Raw genomic sequence first — 19,410 nt, forward strand, 5'->3', positions numbered from 1 at the left:
ATCCATTTTGTACCCTACCCTCATTGTTTTCTGCCAAATCCTTCTTAATTATCCACTTTTCCTAATATTTTCTCTAGTTTTAAGTGTACTATATGCACATTTAATATTGTGAGAATAGTTGAGGATGTCTCCATTCATAATGTACATATACTTAATGAATATTATCTCATATATAGTCTCATGCACTCTCAAACTTGTCTAGAAACTAATGTCTATATTTGTGTTGAGTGCCCCAGAGGTTTCATACTTTTTGATTATTTAAATTTAAAAACTCAATTACTCCCAAATTGCTATGTATTTATTGGAATTCAATGCTCACACCAATTTACTTCAAATTTACTTTACCGCTTGGCAACTGTATTTCAAATGCAGAAACAACATGAATTTTAAATAACAGATTGAGACAAACATCAGTACCCTACGTACGTGTATGATTACACAAATGGTATGACTCTACCTCATGTACAATCAAAGAAATGTTACCCCATTTTACAATGAATCAAAGTAAATAAATTTAAAAACAAAGAATTGTAAGATTAGCTTTCTTTTCTACCAGAAATTTCTATAAGTCTTTGGATTCAGCATGTTTAAGTTATCTCTTTACTGATAAGAGTCAATAATAGTTTTTAAAATATGCATTGTGTTAAAAATTTTAAAAAGTATTTGTGTTTCTTATTCATCTACACTGAATTTCATTAACTGTTTTGCTCACATAATATGGTGAGGTGCTAGAGTTTTATCATTAGACACTTATAATCAATGAATGATTTGCCCATTATATTTGAGGGCTACTATGCTTTTAAAATACCCCTCAAAACTTTATTATTTTCAAAAAACTTTGTGAAAATATAAAATACTGTCCTGTCATTATCTTAGCAACACTTATGGGTAAGTAAACTGACAATGTTTATCTATATTCTGAAAAACAGGTTTAGTTTTCAAGCATTATTTAATCTAGGAGGTAATGTATCAGAAAATACTTAGTGAAAACAAATTTTCTCTTCTCTAATACACAGTGTTATTATTCCTCTGAATCAGAAATTACTTTACTCAATAAGCCAGAATTATTTTACAGGGTACTTAATAGACTTACCTGTATTTTTGGTGATAAAACAATGGTACTTTTGTACTCAGAACACTCTGAATGAGTCACTATGTGTCATTAGCTCTTTCTGTAGTGTCTTAAATTTAGAGACAAACATAAAAAAATTAAGTGGATAAAATGACAACACAATAAAAATACTGAAGAATTTTAAAGAAATATGTTCAAGTTCATATTATAAATAAATCAGTAATCCATTCTCACACTGAGCTCACTGATGAATATTTTATCATAGCTTCTTGGACACCTGATGTTTATATTTTCAGGGCAATCAAGATTTAAAATGTGGTCTTTAAAACATTGGGGAATAAATTATAAAAATCTAAGAGAGTTTCTCTATTCATAGGCCTGCGACAGCAATTAGGTTAGCCTTAGGGCATAGGTAAAGTTGTCCATTAATTCTAAAGGGATTTCCTTGGCACTGACATCAGGGTAATTCTGCACAGATTCCCAATCTGAGAGACATGGTTCCCAAAACATGTTGGCCAAGCAACATTAATTAGAGGGATGCATGTTGAGATTCTGAGGTTAAATCAAATGGCCATGAGTAAAGTCAATTTATGGATTACTATCATAATTCTTTGGTTTTTACTTTTATTTTTTGTTTTTGGTTTTCTCTTTTCTCTCTCTCTCTCTCTCTCTCTCTCTCTCTCTCTCTCTCTCTCTTTCTCTACAGTTTATTTACATGAATACTATAATGGGCAGAAAAAAGATTTGTACTGATTACTTGATGTGGAAGTTAAAGAGATATTTGAAGAGAGAGTTGGATTCATGGAGGCAAAATGTAACATAACCAACTAGTACTGCTTTCCTTTATTTCACGTCTTACAATGAATTTGACCAAACACTTTAGATTCATTCTCTAAAACGCTGACTTCGTGTTGATTATTTAATTCATGCATCATGAGATGACTAGAAAATGTCACTAGTTAAAGTATGATTAGCTTGCAAATGCTGTCAAATTTTACTGTATGCATCTTCATGAATTTGGAGATAAGTATACTTTTGGAAAACTCTCAACATACGAAATGGGAACATGTTTTGAAACCTGACATAGTACCCTAGTAATACATGAATTTTTTATGTTTCTGTGAATCAGTCAAAAAATTAAAAATAAAATTCATTTTTCTTAAAAAAACAAAACATATAGAACTTAAAGCAAGAAACATGGAAAAACTAAGAGGAATAAACTTAGAGTTCTAAGGGATGAAATGATCAATGAAACATTTCCCATGGTTCTTGAAGGATTAATTACATTTCAAGAGGCAGAAAATATGTGTCACAGCATTAAAAAGTGAAGGAATAGTATGATAATTATAAAGGTATATATGTTTCAAAGCATGTTTTATTCAGCTTTTCTTCACTGTGAGCATAATATCCAACACGAACAATTTATAAAATGAAAAGTTTATTTGAATTCACAGTTTCACAGGTTCAATTCACATTGCTCTGAGCTGAAGGTGAGGTAGAAAGTCATGATGGAAGGGAGTTGTTGAGAACTTCATGGTCATGGTGATGAAGGAGCAGAGAAGTCAGGGGAAGGGGCCAACTATCATAATGCAATCATTTTACCTCTGAATATTTCCTGCATTAACATAGGGATTTTGCAGACACACATCGAAACCATTACATTCTGCCCATAGTTTCCAAAGCTCAAGTCTATACCACAATGCAAAATGCTTTCAGTCCATTTCCTAGAGTTCTCATAGTCTTAACTGTTCCAACATTGCCCAGAAGTCCAAAATAAAAGTCTCATCTAAGACAATCTTTGGGTCTGAGTACCCATAAAAATAAAAAACTGGTTATATACAACCAAAATATAATAGCTCTGTGTAAAGCTTTCCCATGCTAAAAGGGAAGAGTAGGTCATACAAAGAGATGATGGACCCAAGACAAGACCTAAATCCAGTTAGGTAAACATTATATGTAGCTCTACCTCCAGCATCTGGGTCACATGGTGGCACATGTGATACCCAAACAACTTAGGCTGCCTGCCACCTTTGGCCTTGCTGATTTCAGCCCACATGTCCTCTCTTTAAACCTGCTTCTTCCTGTGACTGGTAGACAGTCATCTTAATCATGGGATTCTGTCAGGGGCGGGCTCTGAGGGCCCCAGAGCCGCACCCTGGCCTGATCTCTAAGATGGCGCCTGGCAGCTTGCCAGAATAAGCCATACTTATAGTAACTCTGATTGGCTGCTGTAAACTGATCCTTGATAGGCTAATATCTCAGAACTCTGATTGGCTGCTGTATATGAGGTGATTCTTGTAACTGCCTAGAGACTGATCCTTGATAGGCTAATATCTCAGAACTCTGATTGGCTGCTGTATATGAGGTGATTCTTGTAACTGCCTAGAGACTGATCCTTGATAGGCTAATATCTCAGGCTGACTCTGATTGGCTTATGCTTGCTATATAACCCAGACACTTCCTCGAATAGAGAGCATTGTTTGTTGGGCATTGTTTGTCGTTCATCGTTCGTCGTTCATCGTTCGTCGTTCGTCGTTCGTCGTTCGTCGTTCGTCGTCGTCGTTCGTTGGTCTTGTCTTTTGGGCTTTTTTGTTCGTGTGAAAAGGAAGCGTACGCGTTATCATTGCCTCCGCAGGCGGTGGGCAGCGATAAGTGGTGCCGAAACCCGGGAACGAACCAGGGACCTTTAGATCAGCAGCAACTACCTAGGTAAGTTTTAAAGATTAATGTTATATAAGTTTTAAAAATTAATGTTATATAAGTTTTAAAGATTAATGCTATATAAGTTTTAGAGATTAATGTTAACCAGTTTGTCTGTTGTAAATAATAAAATAGGAGTGATAAAGGCAACCTTAAAGTTCGCGGTAAAGCGACTATCAGGACTCACGGAAGGTGGTCCGGGGACACGCAGGATAGCTAAAGCATGGGTTCAGAAATGTCTAGAGTTCGCATGGAAGGAGTATTAAAGGCTTTATTAAAGGCTAATGGAGCACCTTTAAAGGTTTTCTCAGCTAGGAAGTTTTTAAAAACTGTAGAAGACAAAGCCCCTTGGTTTTTAGATAAGGGATTGTTAAATCAAGAGAAACTATCACAAGAGACAGAAAAAGGCCCCCCTCCTGATCCCTTCCACGCAGCTCCATGGCCACCTAGGAAGGGAACACCCATGTCCTTGAAGCAGTCCTCCCCCTGGGCGGAGATCTCAGCAGCTCCATTCCTCAAAAGTGGTAGGAAGTGGTGTTTTGTGATTTTCTGCATTCAAACCTGGCCTGATTTCTCAGCCAGGAAGAGGGGGGGTTAACAAGTCCTGGGTGATCCTCCCTCCCCCTTGCCTGGCCTTGCTGAGGCCTGCATTGGAATGTGGGCTGCAGCGGTCTCAGCGGGAAAGGGAGGTAACCTGAAGATAAGAAAAAAAAAAAAAAAAGAAAGAAAAAAGGGTGTCTGTTTTGAACTTCTGGGCTGCTACACAGAACTGACTCATTCTCTAGGATTCTTGTTTTGTTTTGTTTTTCTTTAATGCTATATTTTTGAGCTCATAATTTTGATCCAGCATACCTAGGTTAGTGATTTTTTTCTTTTTGATCAGTTCTAATTTTTATTCAACTACAGTTTTTGAACATCTGTGACATTGCAATGGAGATTCACCTATAAAGTTACAAGGCCTTTAATTTTGTGTTATGTGTTATGTTGTACTGTCTAATGTCATGTTTTGTCTGTATCAAAACTGAGCGCTCCTAAAATTAAAATTTAAAAATGGATCCAAATACTTTTAATTCACGTGATTTAAAGGTTCAATTCAAATTGGGTAAACTAATAAAAGTTAAATGTCTTTAAAAATAACTTGCAAGTCTCTAGGTGGTCAAACTAATGGAATGTTGATGTTAAACAATGTCTAATATCAATTGTTTCTAGGACTTTTCTTCAACAGGAAAGAGACAGCAAATACTGGTCAGGACACTTGTCTGCTTTCTTGGTTTTTACAGAATAAGTGAATTAAAGTTAACATGTATGGGATTACTCAAATGTGTTTGTTGGTGACATCTGATTAATTTGCAAAATTAAAATGCTCATTGTTAAATAACATCAAGTACTCTTAACTCCTCAAATTCCATGGGGTATCATACTTAAACATTATTGGTGTTTTCATAGGTTGGTAAATTAAAAAGAGTTTAAAATTGCTTTGTGTCATTACTAAAAACAAGGTTATTAAGAGTTATGTTCTAACAGATAAAACCTCAACTCGGAGGGTGAGCGTTCCATCTGCTCCCTTACCACTTCCCCCTGCTCCCCCTCCAGTTCTGCAAAGCTCCAAGGAGCTCTTAGATTTGGATTTAGAGCTACCATCTCCCCTTTCATTGTGTTTCAGCTAGAGTACTAAAAACCACAAAGTATTTTATCTTGTTAAATTGGAGTAATTTGTCTAAATTCAAAAATTTCATAAGAGTTGTTTCAGAATGTGAACAAAAAGGGGTCAACAGATAGGAAAGAGAGAATGAAAGGTTCTGGGTTTGGAAATATATTTAATAAAAAGGAAAAGAATGTTTCTGGGTAAGAAAGTGCCTGTGTGATGGAATACATGAGGGTCTAAGTAAGTGCTAAGAAAGTCTGTGTGTAAGTAAAGGGCAAATTTCAACAAGTCTGTGTGTAACTAAGTTGGTTATTTGTATGTGAAACATTTAAAGCTATTTAAGGTTTTTCCTAAGGTGAATTACTAATGTTCTAATATAAACCAAAGTTTAATCTATATGGTAAAATGACATGGTAAAATAACAAGGATTTCTTGGAAACACTAATTTACTCTTAACTTTGTGTCTGTTAAGTTTTATTCTTTAGAACAATTAGTCTTAAAAAATAGGGGTTTATACAATTATGGTTAAGAAACTGTTAGAGTATTGTACTACGTTATAGAGTCTAAATTTTTCTTTACTGGAGCCAAGGCTCGGTTTGTGTCTTTCCACAGGATCAACAAACTCCGGTCTGGATTCCTGAGAGACTGACCAGAACAATACAACATGAGAGTGACAACAATAAGGACACATCTGGACAGCCAGACTCAGAACTTATGGGCTATAGTTAGAGCTTGGCCATATCCTCTGCCTTTAACTAATACCTCCTCTTTATTCCCTCCCATATTTAGCACTAATGCTTCTACGGGATTGCCTATACCAGCTTCTCCTGTTCAACAAGGGTTCTTCTTCACTCCCAATTTTAATGATAATTTTACAAATAATGACGTTCATTTAGGCATGAGATGTGTCAATCCTTCTACAGCTGGCTACTCTTCACTTAGACCTCAGGATATACTAACTTACAACCTTTCTTTGCTCTCTTAGGAGGACCAGAAATATTACGTTTCCACCTACGCCAGTTTGTGTTTTTTCTCCCTTTTATGTTTTTGCTAACAAACAAAAAAGATGTTACTCTCAATCTCTCTCAATGTTGGAATGCTTCTAGGTTCTCATGGGTAGTCTTAATGCGTATTCCTACCTTCCTACCAGTCCCAGTCTTTGTTACAGATACAGAACTGCCAGTGCTATTATCAAGAAACAGAAGAGATCTTGGCATCTTTAAACCTGCTTCTTCCTGTGACTGGTAGACAGTCATCTTAATCATGGGATTCTCCACTGAAGCTTTGACTTTCTTCTCATGACCACACGCATCACCTTCTTAGGTTCTGCCAACTGGATTCTATCGCATCACCACTATACTTTGCCTGGCTTACCCAACTTTCCTTTGAAATCTTGGTGGAAGCTTTCCTGACCTTTTTACTTCACTATCCTGCATTCCTGAAGGACCAACACCATGTGGGTGAAACCAAGATCTGCTGCCAGCTTGAGCAGGTGGACCATCCAGGCACATGGTTGCAAGATTCTCCATATGCTGGGTGACTGAGAACGACAAAAGGAATCTTGGGGAAATTTTTCTCTGAGCATCCCTGTGCAGGTAAGTTGCCCTCATGGTCTCTTAAGTTGGCTTTTGCTTTAACACCCTTGAGACTATCACGGGTGCAATCTTGCCTTCAAGGCACCTTTCCGAATATCTCCGTGCAAAGTACTTACCTTAGTGGAGAAAGTCTCTTCAGCAACCACAACCTCCTTGGTCCCAGCTTTAAACATAATTTCCTGGCAAAACTGAAAGTTTAAAAAATTTATACTCTGCTCGCTGTTCTCACAGTAAATGTGGTTAAAATTCATCAGCAATAACCATGCCATCACGAGAATGCTGTGCTGCCTTGAATTTTCTTCTGCCAAATTACTTTCAAATTCAGCTTCACACAAAATCTGTGGACTCGGGGAAAATGTAGACAAGTTCTTCACTGGGATGTGACACAATGGCCTCCATACCAATTCCTTTAGAATCCTCATATACCTTGAAAACTATTGGCACAGTCTTTTCTGTACCCACCCCTTTCCCCATTCTGGTTTTCTTTGAGCTCTCACAAGAATCACCCGTTAAACTCTTCTTACAACATTCTAAGGCTTCTCCAGTCTGCGTCCTCAAACTTTTCCAAACTCCTCCAACAACCCAGTTCTAAAGCTTCTGAACCACATGGTCTCAGTCACAGTAACAACCCCCTTTGTCAGTACCAATTTGTTTTAGTTTCTCATCAATGTGACTAAAAATGCCTGACAAGAACTATTTAGGGGAGGACATGTTTATTTTGAGTTCCTGGTTTTAGAGGTTCAGCCAATGGTTGGCAGGTTCCATTGCTCTGTGCCTAGCAGCAGAAGGATATGGGTCCTGGAAAGCATAGTGAGAGGGCAAAGGGTTAAAGAGAAGATGAACCTTTCCATAGCATACCATCACTGACCTACCTCTTCTAGTCCTGTCCCACCTGCCTACACTTACCATGCAGTTAGCCCATTAAAATTAGGATGAACTAATTAAGTTGATTTTCTCATAAACCAATCATTTCATCATTGAGTATTCTTACATTAACACAGGAGCTTTTGGAGGACATCTTATATTCAAGCAATAACAAAACAAAAAACATATCTACTCAACGAAGAATAAACCAAGAAAGCCAGAATATGGGAATATCCTAGAAAAGCCATGATTCATATTTGTTAATGTTAGTGTTACAAATAAGGATTCTATAATCTTGATTAAATCTGACATTGAGTTTCTCTTTTTATTGTTTGTTCAATTTAGTTATACATGATTACAGAGTACATTTTGATTCATTGTCCACAAATGGTGTACAATTGTTCATTTCTCTGGATGTACACAATGTAGAGTCACACCATTCATGTAAACTTACATGTACATAGGGTAATGATGTTTGTCACATTCAGCCAACTTTCCTTCCCCCTGTCCTCTCCCCTGCCCTAATATCACTCTACGTCATCCAACATTCATTCATTCTTCGCATTCACATATCAGAGAAAATTTTCAGCCTTGTTTTTGGGGATTGGCTTATCTCACTTAGCATGATATTCTCCAACTGCATTCACTTACCTGCAAATGCCATAATTTTATTCTTCTTTATGGATGAATAATATTCCTTTGTGTATATATTCCAGTTTCTTTATCTATTCATCTATCAAAGGGTATCTAGGTTGGTTCTACAATCTAGCTGTTGTGAATTGAGCTGCTATAAACATTGATTTGGCTGCGTCACTGTGGTATGCCGATTTTAAGTCTCTTGGGTATAGGCCGAGCTGTGGGATAACTGGGTCAAATGATCAGTCTATTCTAAGTTTTCTGAGGAATCTGGATACTGCTTTCAAAAGTGGCTTCACCAATTTGCAACCCCACAAGCAATGTATGAGTGTATCTTTTTCCCCACATCCTCACCAACTCCTATTGTGACTTGTATTCTTGCTGGTAGACATTCTAATTGGGATGAGATGAAATCTTAGGGTAGTTTAGATTTGCATTTCTCTTATTTTTTCATATATTTGTTGATTGCTTGTAAGTATTCTGTGAAGTGTCTTCTCAGTTCCTTAGTTCATTTATTTATTGGATTATTTGTAATTTTGGTATAAAGATTTTTGAGTTCTTTTAAATCTGGAGATTAGTGCTCTATCTGAAGTATGTGTGGCAAAGATTTTCTCCCAGCCTGTAGGCTCTGTCTTCACATTGCTGATAGTTTCCTGTGGTGGGAAAAAGCTTTTTAGTTTGAATCTATCCCAATTATTGACTCTTGCTTTTATTTATTGTGCTTTGGGGGTCATATTAAGGAAGTCTTATCCTCAACTTAATGAAGATTTGGGCCTACATTTTCTTCTATTTGGTGCAGAGTCTCTTGTCTAATTTCTAGGTCTTTGATCCATTTTAAGTTGAGTTATGTGCAGGGTGAGAGACAGGGTTTTAATTTCATTTGGCTGTATATTTATTTCCAGTTCTCCAAGCACCATTTTTTGAAGAGCCTATCTTTTCTCCATTGTATGTTTTGGCACCGTTGTCTAGTAGGGGTCTCTTATTCTTCCAAATGGTTTTCATGATTGCTTTCTCTATTTCAGTGAGGAAAGTCATTGGGATTTTAATTGGAATTGCATTGAATCTGTATAGCACCTTTGGTTGTATGGCCATTTTGACAATATTGATTCTGCCTATCCAAGAACATGGGAGATCCTTCCATCTTCTAAGGTTTTCTTTACTTTCTTTCTTTAGTGTTCTGTAGTTTTCATTGTAGAGGTCTTTCACCTCTTTTGTTAGATTGATTTCCAAGTATTTTATTTTTTTGAGGCTATTGTGAATGGAGTGGTTTTCCTAATTTCTCTTACAGAGAATTCATTACTTATAAATAGAAATGCATTAGATTTATGAGTGTTGATTTTATATCCTGCTACATTGCTGAATTTGTTTATTAGTTCTAGAAGTTTTCTAGTGAAATTTTTTGAATCCTCTAAATATAGAATCATGTCATCAGCAAATAGTGATAGTTTGAGTTCTTCTTTTCCCATTTGTATCCCTTTAATATCTTTTGTTTGTCTGATTGCCCTGGCTAGAGTTTTAAGGACAATGTTGAATACAATAGTGAGAGTGGGCATCCCTGTCTTGTTTCAATTTTTAGAGGGAATGCTTTCAGTTTTTCTCTGTTTAGCGTGATATAGGCCTTGGGCTTAGCATAGATATCCTTCACAATGTTGAGGTATGTTCCTACTATCCCTATTTTTTCTAGTGTTTTGAGCATGAGGGAGTGCTGTATTTTATCAAATGCTTTTTTTGCATCTACTGAAACAATCATTTTATTCCTAAAGTCTGTTGATGTGGTGAATTACATTTATTGATTTCTGGATGTTGAACAACCTTGCATCCCTGGGATGAAACCCACACAATCATGGTGTACTGTATTTTAAATATGTTTGTGTATGCAATTTGCCATAATTGTGTCAAGGATTTGTACATCTATGTTCATCAGGGATATTGGTCTAAAGTTTTCTTTCCTTGATGTGTCTTTGTCTCATTCTGGTATCAAGGTGATACTAGCTTCATAGAATGATTTTGGAAGATTTGCCTCCTTTTATATTTCATGGAATACTTTTAAGAGTATTGGTATTACTTCTTCTTTGAAGGTCTTGTAGAACTCGGCTGAGAATCTGTCTGGTCCCAGACTTTTCTTGGTTTGCAGCCTTTTGATGGCATCTTTTATTTCATTATTGAAATTGATCTTTTTAAATTGTGTATGTCCTCCTGATTCAGTTTGGGTGGATCATATGTCTCTAGAAATCTGTCGATATCTTTCATATTTTCTATTTTGTTGGAGTATAGATTTTCAAAATAGCTTCTAATTATGTTTTGTATTTCAATAGTGTCTTCATGATATATCCTTTTTCATCACAAATTTTAGTAATTTGAGTTTTCTCTCTCCTCTTTGTTAGTGTGTGTAGGTTTTATCTATTTGGATTACTTTTTCAAAGGATCAACTTTTTGTTTTGCCAATTTTTTGAGTTGTTTCTTTTGTTTCAATTTCATTGATTTCAGCTCTGATTTTAATTATTTCCTGTCTTCTACTAATTTTGGTGTTGGTCTGTTCCTCTTTTTCTAGGGCTTTGAAATATAGTGTTAGGTCATTTAGCTATTGACTTCTTATTCTTTCATTGAATGTGCTCCATACAATTAATTTTTCTCTTAGTAGTGCTTTCACAATGTCCCAGAGATTTTGATATGTTGTATCGTTGTTCTTGTTTAGCTTTAAGAATTTTCATATCTCCTCCCAATATCTTCTGCTTTCCGTGCATCATTCAATAGCATATTACTTAGTTTCCAGGTGTTGGAATAGTTTCTATTTTTTATTTTAATATTGATTTCTAATTTCATTCCATTATGATCTGATAGAATACAAGATAGTATCTCATTTTTTTTTTGTATTTGCTGAGAGTAGCTTTGTGCCATGACATGTAGTCTATTTTAGAGAATGATCCATGTGCTGCTGAGAAAAAATTATATTTACTCATTGTTGCATGGAATATTCTACATATGTCTGGTAAGTCTAAATTATTGATTATGTTATTGAGTTCTATGATTTCTCATTTCAGTTTTTTTTTTTTTTAATCTATACAATAGTGAGAGGGGTGTGTTAAAGTCACCCAGTATTATAGTGTTGTTGTCTATTTCGTTCTTGGAATTGAGAAGGTTTTGTTTGACATACGTAGATGTGCCATTGTTTGGGGCATCAATATTTATGATTGCTATGTCTTGATGATTTATGGTTTCCTTAAGCAGTATGACATGTTCTTCTTATCCCTTCTGACTAACTTTGGCTCAAAGTCCACTTTATGTGCTATGACTGTGGAAACCCCCCTTTTTTTTTTACTGAGTCTGTGAGCGTGGTATGTTTTTTCCCATTCTTTTGCCTTTTTTGTGTGAATGTATTTTTCTATGAAACGAGTCTCTTGAATGCAGCATATTGGTGGGTCTTTGTTTAAAATCCGACTGCCAGTCTGTGTCTTTTCATTAATGAGTTTAGGCTATTAGCATTCAGGGTTATTATTGGGACATGGTTTGTAATCCTGGTCCATTGAAGTTATTTTTGGTTTTTCACTTGACTTGGTTTCTCCTTTGATTGGTTTTTCCATTAGGGTAGTTCCTCCTTTTGCTGACTTACATTGTTGTTTTTCATTTCCTCATCATGGATTATTTGCTGACAATGTTCTGTAGTGTGGGTTTTCTATTTCTAAATTATTTTAACTTTTGTTTATCTGGAAGATTTTTATTTGGTTATCAAATCTTATTGTTAGTTTTGCTGGGTATAGGATTCTTGGTTGGCATCCATGTTCTCTCAGAGTTTGAAATATTTCATTCGAGACCCTTCTCGTTTTTAGTGTCTGGGCTAAGAAATTTGCAGAAATCCATATTTTTTTCCCATGTATATAATCTGATACTTTTCTCTTGTAGCCTTTAAATTTCTATCTTTATTTTGTATATTGGGCATTTTCATTATATTGTGCCTTGGTGTGGATCTGTTGTAATTTTGTACATTTGGTGTCCTGTAAGCCTCGTGGATTTGATTTTCCATTTCATTCTTCAAGTTTGGGAAAATTTCTGATATTATTTCACTGAACAGATTGTTCATTTCTCTGATTTGTATCTGTGTGCCTTTCTCAAACCTAGTAATTCTTAAATTTGGTCTTTTCATGTTACCCCATAATTCTTGCAGGCTCTGTTCATGATATTTTACCATCTTCTCTGTGTGGTCACCTTTGTTTTCAAGATTAAATATTTTGTTTTCATTGTCTGAGTTTCTGTCTTCCAAGTGATCTATTCTGTTGGTGATGCTTTTTATTGAGTTTTTAATTTGTTTTTTTCATATCCTTCCTTTCATGGATTTCTGAATTTTTTTCAGTATCTCTATCTATTTACTGAAATGATTGTTTTCTTCCTGCATTTGCTCTTTTAAATACTTGTTAGAATGACCATTCATTGCCTGCATTTGCTCTATTATATCATCCTTTACTTCATGGATCATTTTAATTATGTACATTCTGAACTCCTTTTCTGACATTTCTTCTACCATGTTGTCAATGGATTCTATTAACAAAGCATCTTGGTTTGTTTGGGGCACTTTCTTCCTTCATTTTTTCATGTTGTTTATATATATTCCCCTCTAGCACTGCAGATCTGTGGTACTACAATTTCCTTCTATAGCCTTATAGTGTAACTGCAGTTTTCCAATACCTCTCCTTTAAGGGGGAGACCAATATTGGAAGCACCCAGTACAAACAATATGCAGCCTTAATCCAAAATGACCCTATTAGGATGTTAGCAATAGTGTTGTAATAAACAGCGATGATGAGTTTCATTATTATCTACAACATAAACAATAGGTTTGCAATAAAGTCTACAATTTATAATGGTGGACAAAGGGGGAAGGTGTAGAATATAATGTTAAAGAGATAAGAAGTGAGTGTATAGGGGTACTAGATCATAGGAAGAGTGAAAGCAGAGTAAAAAGTTGATTGTTAGCATGAGAAAAGGGAGAAATGCTGTAGATCCCCCAAGGGTTGGGCCTCTTGAGCCTGGTGCCAGGGCTATACTTCTGGTGCTGAAGAACTGGGCCTCGACATTGGTTTTCTAACCTCAAAATTAAATGGAATTTATTGAATGGTCACTGGTTTATCAGATTACCACAATAGCATTTTTTTACTAACTTAAAGTCTTAAGGGAAAATATAACTAATGCTAAATTCCCCACAATTTAAAGGATACTGGTATGAATATCATGGAATGACTACTGTGCAACAAGTTCAGGATTCTAGATTCCACAGAGATATAGGATTGAATCAGCTTTCATACTTTAGGTGAATTTATACTGTTCTATAGAGACAGGCAATCGTGTTTAGGGTAAACTAGATTTGTGAGAAACACTTTGCCGCAGATTTAGTCTTAGGAAAGTTTAGGGAAGTATTTTCTTTTCAGAAACAACAATTGCACAAATAAAACACTGGATTAAAATTTTAAAAGTTGGCTTTAATTTAGGTCACAATTTTCTACATATTATCATGATATACGGTTAGGACTTCCTCTTCCCATCCTACAAATTTCTAACCAAAATACATTTTTAAAAGTTAGTACATCCCAAACTCCAAAAAACTCAACGCTTTAAAGCTGGGAGAACATTGTATTTTCCTCTAAAGCTGTGCATTTTATCATATGCATCAAAAATATCTTCAGTGCTTTTTCCAACATTCATCTGTTAGAAAATCTATTTTACACCACTTCTACCACACAGAATGTATTAACCACTGACCTGTAACTACCTAAAATAATAAAACAAATGCAAGAAAAGTTAATTTTTTTAGAAAGAAGGTACACATTCCCTTATTAACTTCAAACATCATTGCACTTGAACTTCTATAATTTAACCAATTATTTATGGAATATTCTGCAAACTACTTTCAACAGAAACACCTTTAGGCAGATATGACCGTGCTAAATTCTTTATTAGGTATGAACTTAACAACTATTATACTTACATTAAGTGGTGAAAATAGAATCTAGGAATATTGTGTCTTCTCTAAATCTCAAGGAGCCAACAAGAGTGTGGTGGAACTTGTGGTCCTTTTGAAGGCCACCACTCTTGTGGTTTGCAAACATCAGCCCCAGCATCTCCCTGTGTTTATGGACTGGTTTGGTGATCCACTAAGTGTCAGGATTTCTTCTGATAACTCTCTGGAATGGATCAATGAAGATAATGTGAAAGAATTTATATGAAAATAAAGAAATTAAATGAAAGAATTTTTATGTGGAATCTTCACCAACCCCATTAGAATTCAGGACTCTTAGAGCCCACAGTTGCTTGCAGCTTGCTCCTCAACAACAGGTTTCTGAATGTTTCCAGTGAATTTTACCTAGTTAACAGTATGATGGACTGGCTTGCCATACATTGCACCTTTCAAAACGGGGCATTTGTAGCCACTAAGGCACACATGAATCCTGCATATGACATGACTGTGCTTGACTTGTACCCCAGTCTGCACACTGTACCTGGATGAGTTGGGTAGAGAGCCCCACGAAGCACAGAGAGCAGGTGGTATTGCCAGCAGGGGACCCACAAGAAGAGCACGTCCCATCGAATTGCTTCTTTCTGCCCAGCTCCAGGACCTCCTTGTATGAAACCATCATAACTCACCTGATGGCTGCTACCTGGTGAAAAGAAAGGAGCCTCTCTCTCCTGTCCAGATATATTTTTTGTGGGGCTCTTTAAATACGAAGGTAGCTCATTTCCCAGAAACTTCCATAAACATCACCTCTTTTATCTCACTGGTCTCAAATAAATCACATACTCTTCCATTAAATTTGTCTGGGAACAGCATTCATAAGGACAAGTTAGAGTTATTTGAAAATGGATGACATAAATCATAGTATTATTAGAAAAAGGAAAATGAATCAAGTAATATAATTTTGATAACTGAAAATGTCCATAAAAATAGTGTGTGCACTCCCTATTCAATTTAGTTTCTCAATTTTGTGATCTGTTCATTTTTTTTACTCTCTTAAAATGTAATTATTTCCCTAAAGAGTTGTTATTTCCAAAGGTTGTATTTGTCAGTATTTAACATATTAGATATTAATACTGAAAAAAAAAATTTTAAAGGTTCTAGTCATTAAAAGTAAAAATAATCAACCCATTATACATTAACTGACATAATCCATTAAAACATTTTGAAGGAAATATGTGCTGTATGCATAATTATGTCAGGCACTGTTTGAGTATTGATAATACAAAATCAGATGTGACATGATGAAGTCACAGAAAGAAGTAGGACTTCATTTTATTTTCTACACTTAAAATTAATATTTCAAAAAGTTTAAATATGTGAACTCCTTTTTTTTTCTTATACAATGCTTGTTTTCTGATCTCATTGCCTAATATGTGAATTATTGAAGTTACTCTCTTTTTAATCAATCACCAAATTGGTTTGCTGAGTCAAGCATATTACTCTGCTGCCAGTAGGACACCAATGTCTGTTGCCTCTAAGTAAATTTAGATTCTTAGAGTGGCATGTAAGATTCTCAGTGATCTTGCACACTTTCCCACTTCCTTCCTAAACTCACTAAGAATCTCTCCAACTGTCAACCACTATGATGTTCTCTTCCACTATTCACCCTTCTTCTCATATGTAGAGAAACACTCATTTTCACAAACATTAATTCTGGTCATGATAATTCTGTTTTGTTCCAGTGATAACAAATATTTTCCATCTTTAAATGTTTATGTCTCATGTTACTTAATAACTAAATATCTCAAGTAATATTATCTCCATTTCCTGAACCCCCAAGCATGTGGAGAAAATATTATTGATTTACACTCTGGACTCTTCTGGCTTACCCAGTTGAACTCAGGCAAGCTACTCAACAAATCAATATATGAGGTTTTCATTCAAGAAAAGAACAAAAAGAATATCTCTTTAGTTAGTTATTTAATGCACATGAAAAGTCAACTCTGTGTTTAGCAGGTAGTATATTTCAGGAAATTATTTTTCTTTTGTGTTTATTAATCTATTTAATGAATAAATATTTTGGTCATGTACCTAAGATTTTCACTCCTTTATTCTCTCTTATTTAGTTTTGAACAATATTTCCAGCTTTTGTTAATTCTGTGAATATATTAATACATTTCATAGAAAGCAGAAAAGGCTTCTCAAACTCCTATTGAATAAAAAGACAAGGAATGATTTCAGGTAGAAAAAAATTTTCATTTTATTGATATTTTCATTAATTACATTGTTATGTGATGGAGAAATAAACTACATGAAAAATTAGAATTGACCAGGATTTATAATGAATAGCATTTCTAATGGTGCTTTATAACCATATATAAAATTAGGTTCATTATGCCTATTACATGCACATACATGATTTGATGAATCTCATTCACTAGTGCCTTCCCTATCTCCCCTCTTCCCCACCCTTAATCAGCTTGCTCTACTCTACTGTTCTCCTTTCTATTACAATTGTTTTTATTTTAAATTGTGCATTATAATTAAATATACATAAGTGGGATTCATTATGGTATATTGTTCCATGGACGGGGCATAATTTTGTAGATTTCAATCCCCCATCCTTCCACATGCCCCTCCCTTCTTTCTCCTGCTATCATTTTCCTTTTTTCAAAAAGCATCATTTTAAACTACATGTTGTTAAATCACAATATGCAGATACTCTAGAGAATTTGAAAGTAAAATTGAATAAAACTAAACATGAAAATATTCTTTATTTAGAGAATTAATATTTTATACATACATACTGAAATATAATCTCTTGAAATAACTGAAGAAATAACTGAAGACTAGTTCAAAATCAAATTCAAATACATAGTTTACTTAGACAGATGGAATTGCTGAAGGAAAAATTAGTATTTGAGAACTTAGAGTATGCCTGGGATAGTAAAAATTATTCTTTGGGATACAAGAAATTTGCTAACAGTGTTAAAGGGGAGCCACTTCTTTGTATACTATCTTTTATTTCTAGCATTTGTTTGTTTTGTTGAAAATTATGTCTAATTCCACTGTAATATTTGTGAATAATTATCTGATCCACTCCTGATAGATTTCACCATATTTGATTTTGAAGTATATTTTTGCATACTCTTTCATTTTGGAGTTAAGGTTACTCAAATATCATCAAGGTTTTAACAATCTAATATTTTGATTTTGAAGGGATAATTATTCAGTTTCCCAATATTGGTAGGTTTCTAAAAAGTACTATAAAGTCGAAATCAATCTTTCAAGAGAGATGATACTTGTCATAGAAAGGTACAATGTGAACTCTTCTTCAAAATTCTTTTTATAACATTTATTACTTCCTTGTTTCTTAAAGTATAAATAAAAGGATTTAATAAGGGAACTATTATAGTATAAAATACAGCAGCAGGTACATCTGTATCCCCTTCGTTAACTGAACTTGGTTGAGCATACAGGAAGAGCAGAGAACCATAGAATATTGATACAGAGAGAAAGTGGGATACACAGGTAGAGATGGCTTTGCCCCTTCCCTCTTTGGATTTCATTGTGAATATAGTGAAAAGGATATAGAGATAAGAGATTAGCACTACAGTAATAGTAAAGGTTAGAATTGACCCTGCCAAAATATGTACCACCAATTCGTTGATATAGGGATCAACACAGGAGAGTCTGTATAATGGAAGAACATCACAAAAAAAGTGATTGATTTTATGAGATCCACAGAAAACCAACCTTAACAAAAGTCCTACTTCAACTATGGGATGCAGGACTCCACCTATGTAGGCTGCTGTGGTCATCTGAATGCAGAGTTTCTTTGACATCAGAGTGTGGTACTGCAGTGGTCTGCAAATGGCCACATAGCGGTCATAGGCCATTGCTGCCAGAAGAAAGGAGTCTGTTGATTCAGCAAAACAGAGAAAATAAAACTGCACCATACATTCATATAGGGAAATCCTTCTGTCCTTGGAAAAGAAGTTCTCTAACATCTTGGGAGTGATGGCACAGGAACAGCAGGAGTCCATGAGAGCCAGGTTGCCCAGGAATATATACATTGGTGTGTGAAGACGGCGCTCCATGGAAATCAAGGCCACCAAACCTAGATTCCCCACCATGGTGACCAGATAGATGGCAGAGAACACCACAAACAGAAGGACCTTCAGGTCTGGGTTATCTGTAAGTCCCATGAGGATGAATTCATTTGTCAAAGACTGATTGGCTTTAGTCATCTCTCTTTTTCCTGTTGAGATAAATATCAATGAGACTTAAATTCTAATTAACACCATATAATTTTCCATTAATATTTTTCTTTTTATGTGGGTAGAGAATTTTCTTCTTTACCAAACCCTGTTATGCCCAGTCCAAAATGCCACATACTTCCAGGGATCATTTGTCTTTTTGAAGAGTCAGCAACTATGGCCTCAAGCTGAGACTCTCAAAATTAACAAGGATATTTTGGTAATTCCAGGGAGGATGGCTAAAATACAGAAAGTTGCTGGCACAATGAGCATGCCCATAATCCGAGTGGCTTGGGATTCTAAGGCAGGGGAATTGCAAGTTCAAAGCCAGTCTCAGTAACTCAGCAAGGCCCTAGGCAGCTTAGCAAGAGCTTGTTTAAAAAAAAAAATAGAAGGGCTGAGAATGTTGCTCAGGGTTTAAACACCCCTGGATTCAATCTCTGGTACAAAAGAAAAACACAAAAATGTCATCTTTAAGTTTTTAATCATATTCATATAAACATTTAAGTTACCCATATTTGATTCATTTTCTCAATTAATTTGTGTCAAATTTTTAATAATGTACCTTAAATATGATGTTTGTAGTGGCACATACCTGCAACCCCAGTAACTGGGGAGGGTGAGATGAAGGGCTCACAAATTGGAGGCCAGAGTTAACAAAATAAATAATGAGGGGCTGGGGAGATAGCTCAGCT

General features: G+C 35.3%; 1 protein-coding gene across 1 annotated transcript; it reads right to left on the reverse strand.

The window, feature by feature from the left end:
- Positions 1-17,761: 17,761 nt before the first annotated feature.
- On the reverse strand, positions 17,762-18,706 carry LOC124993692 (olfactory receptor 5K3-like). Its single transcript, XM_047565507.1, has one exon. It carries the CDS (start codon positions 18,704-18,706, stop codon positions 17,762-17,764), a length of 945 nt encoding a protein of 314 aa, XP_047421463.1.
- Between the last annotated feature and the right edge of the window lie 704 nt (positions 18,707-19,410).

Source organism: Sciurus carolinensis, chromosome 9, assembly GCF_902686445.1.
Source record: "Sciurus carolinensis chromosome 9, mSciCar1.2, whole genome shotgun sequence".
NCBI classification, from domain to species: Eukaryota; Metazoa; Chordata; class Mammalia; order Rodentia; family Sciuridae; genus Sciurus; species Sciurus carolinensis.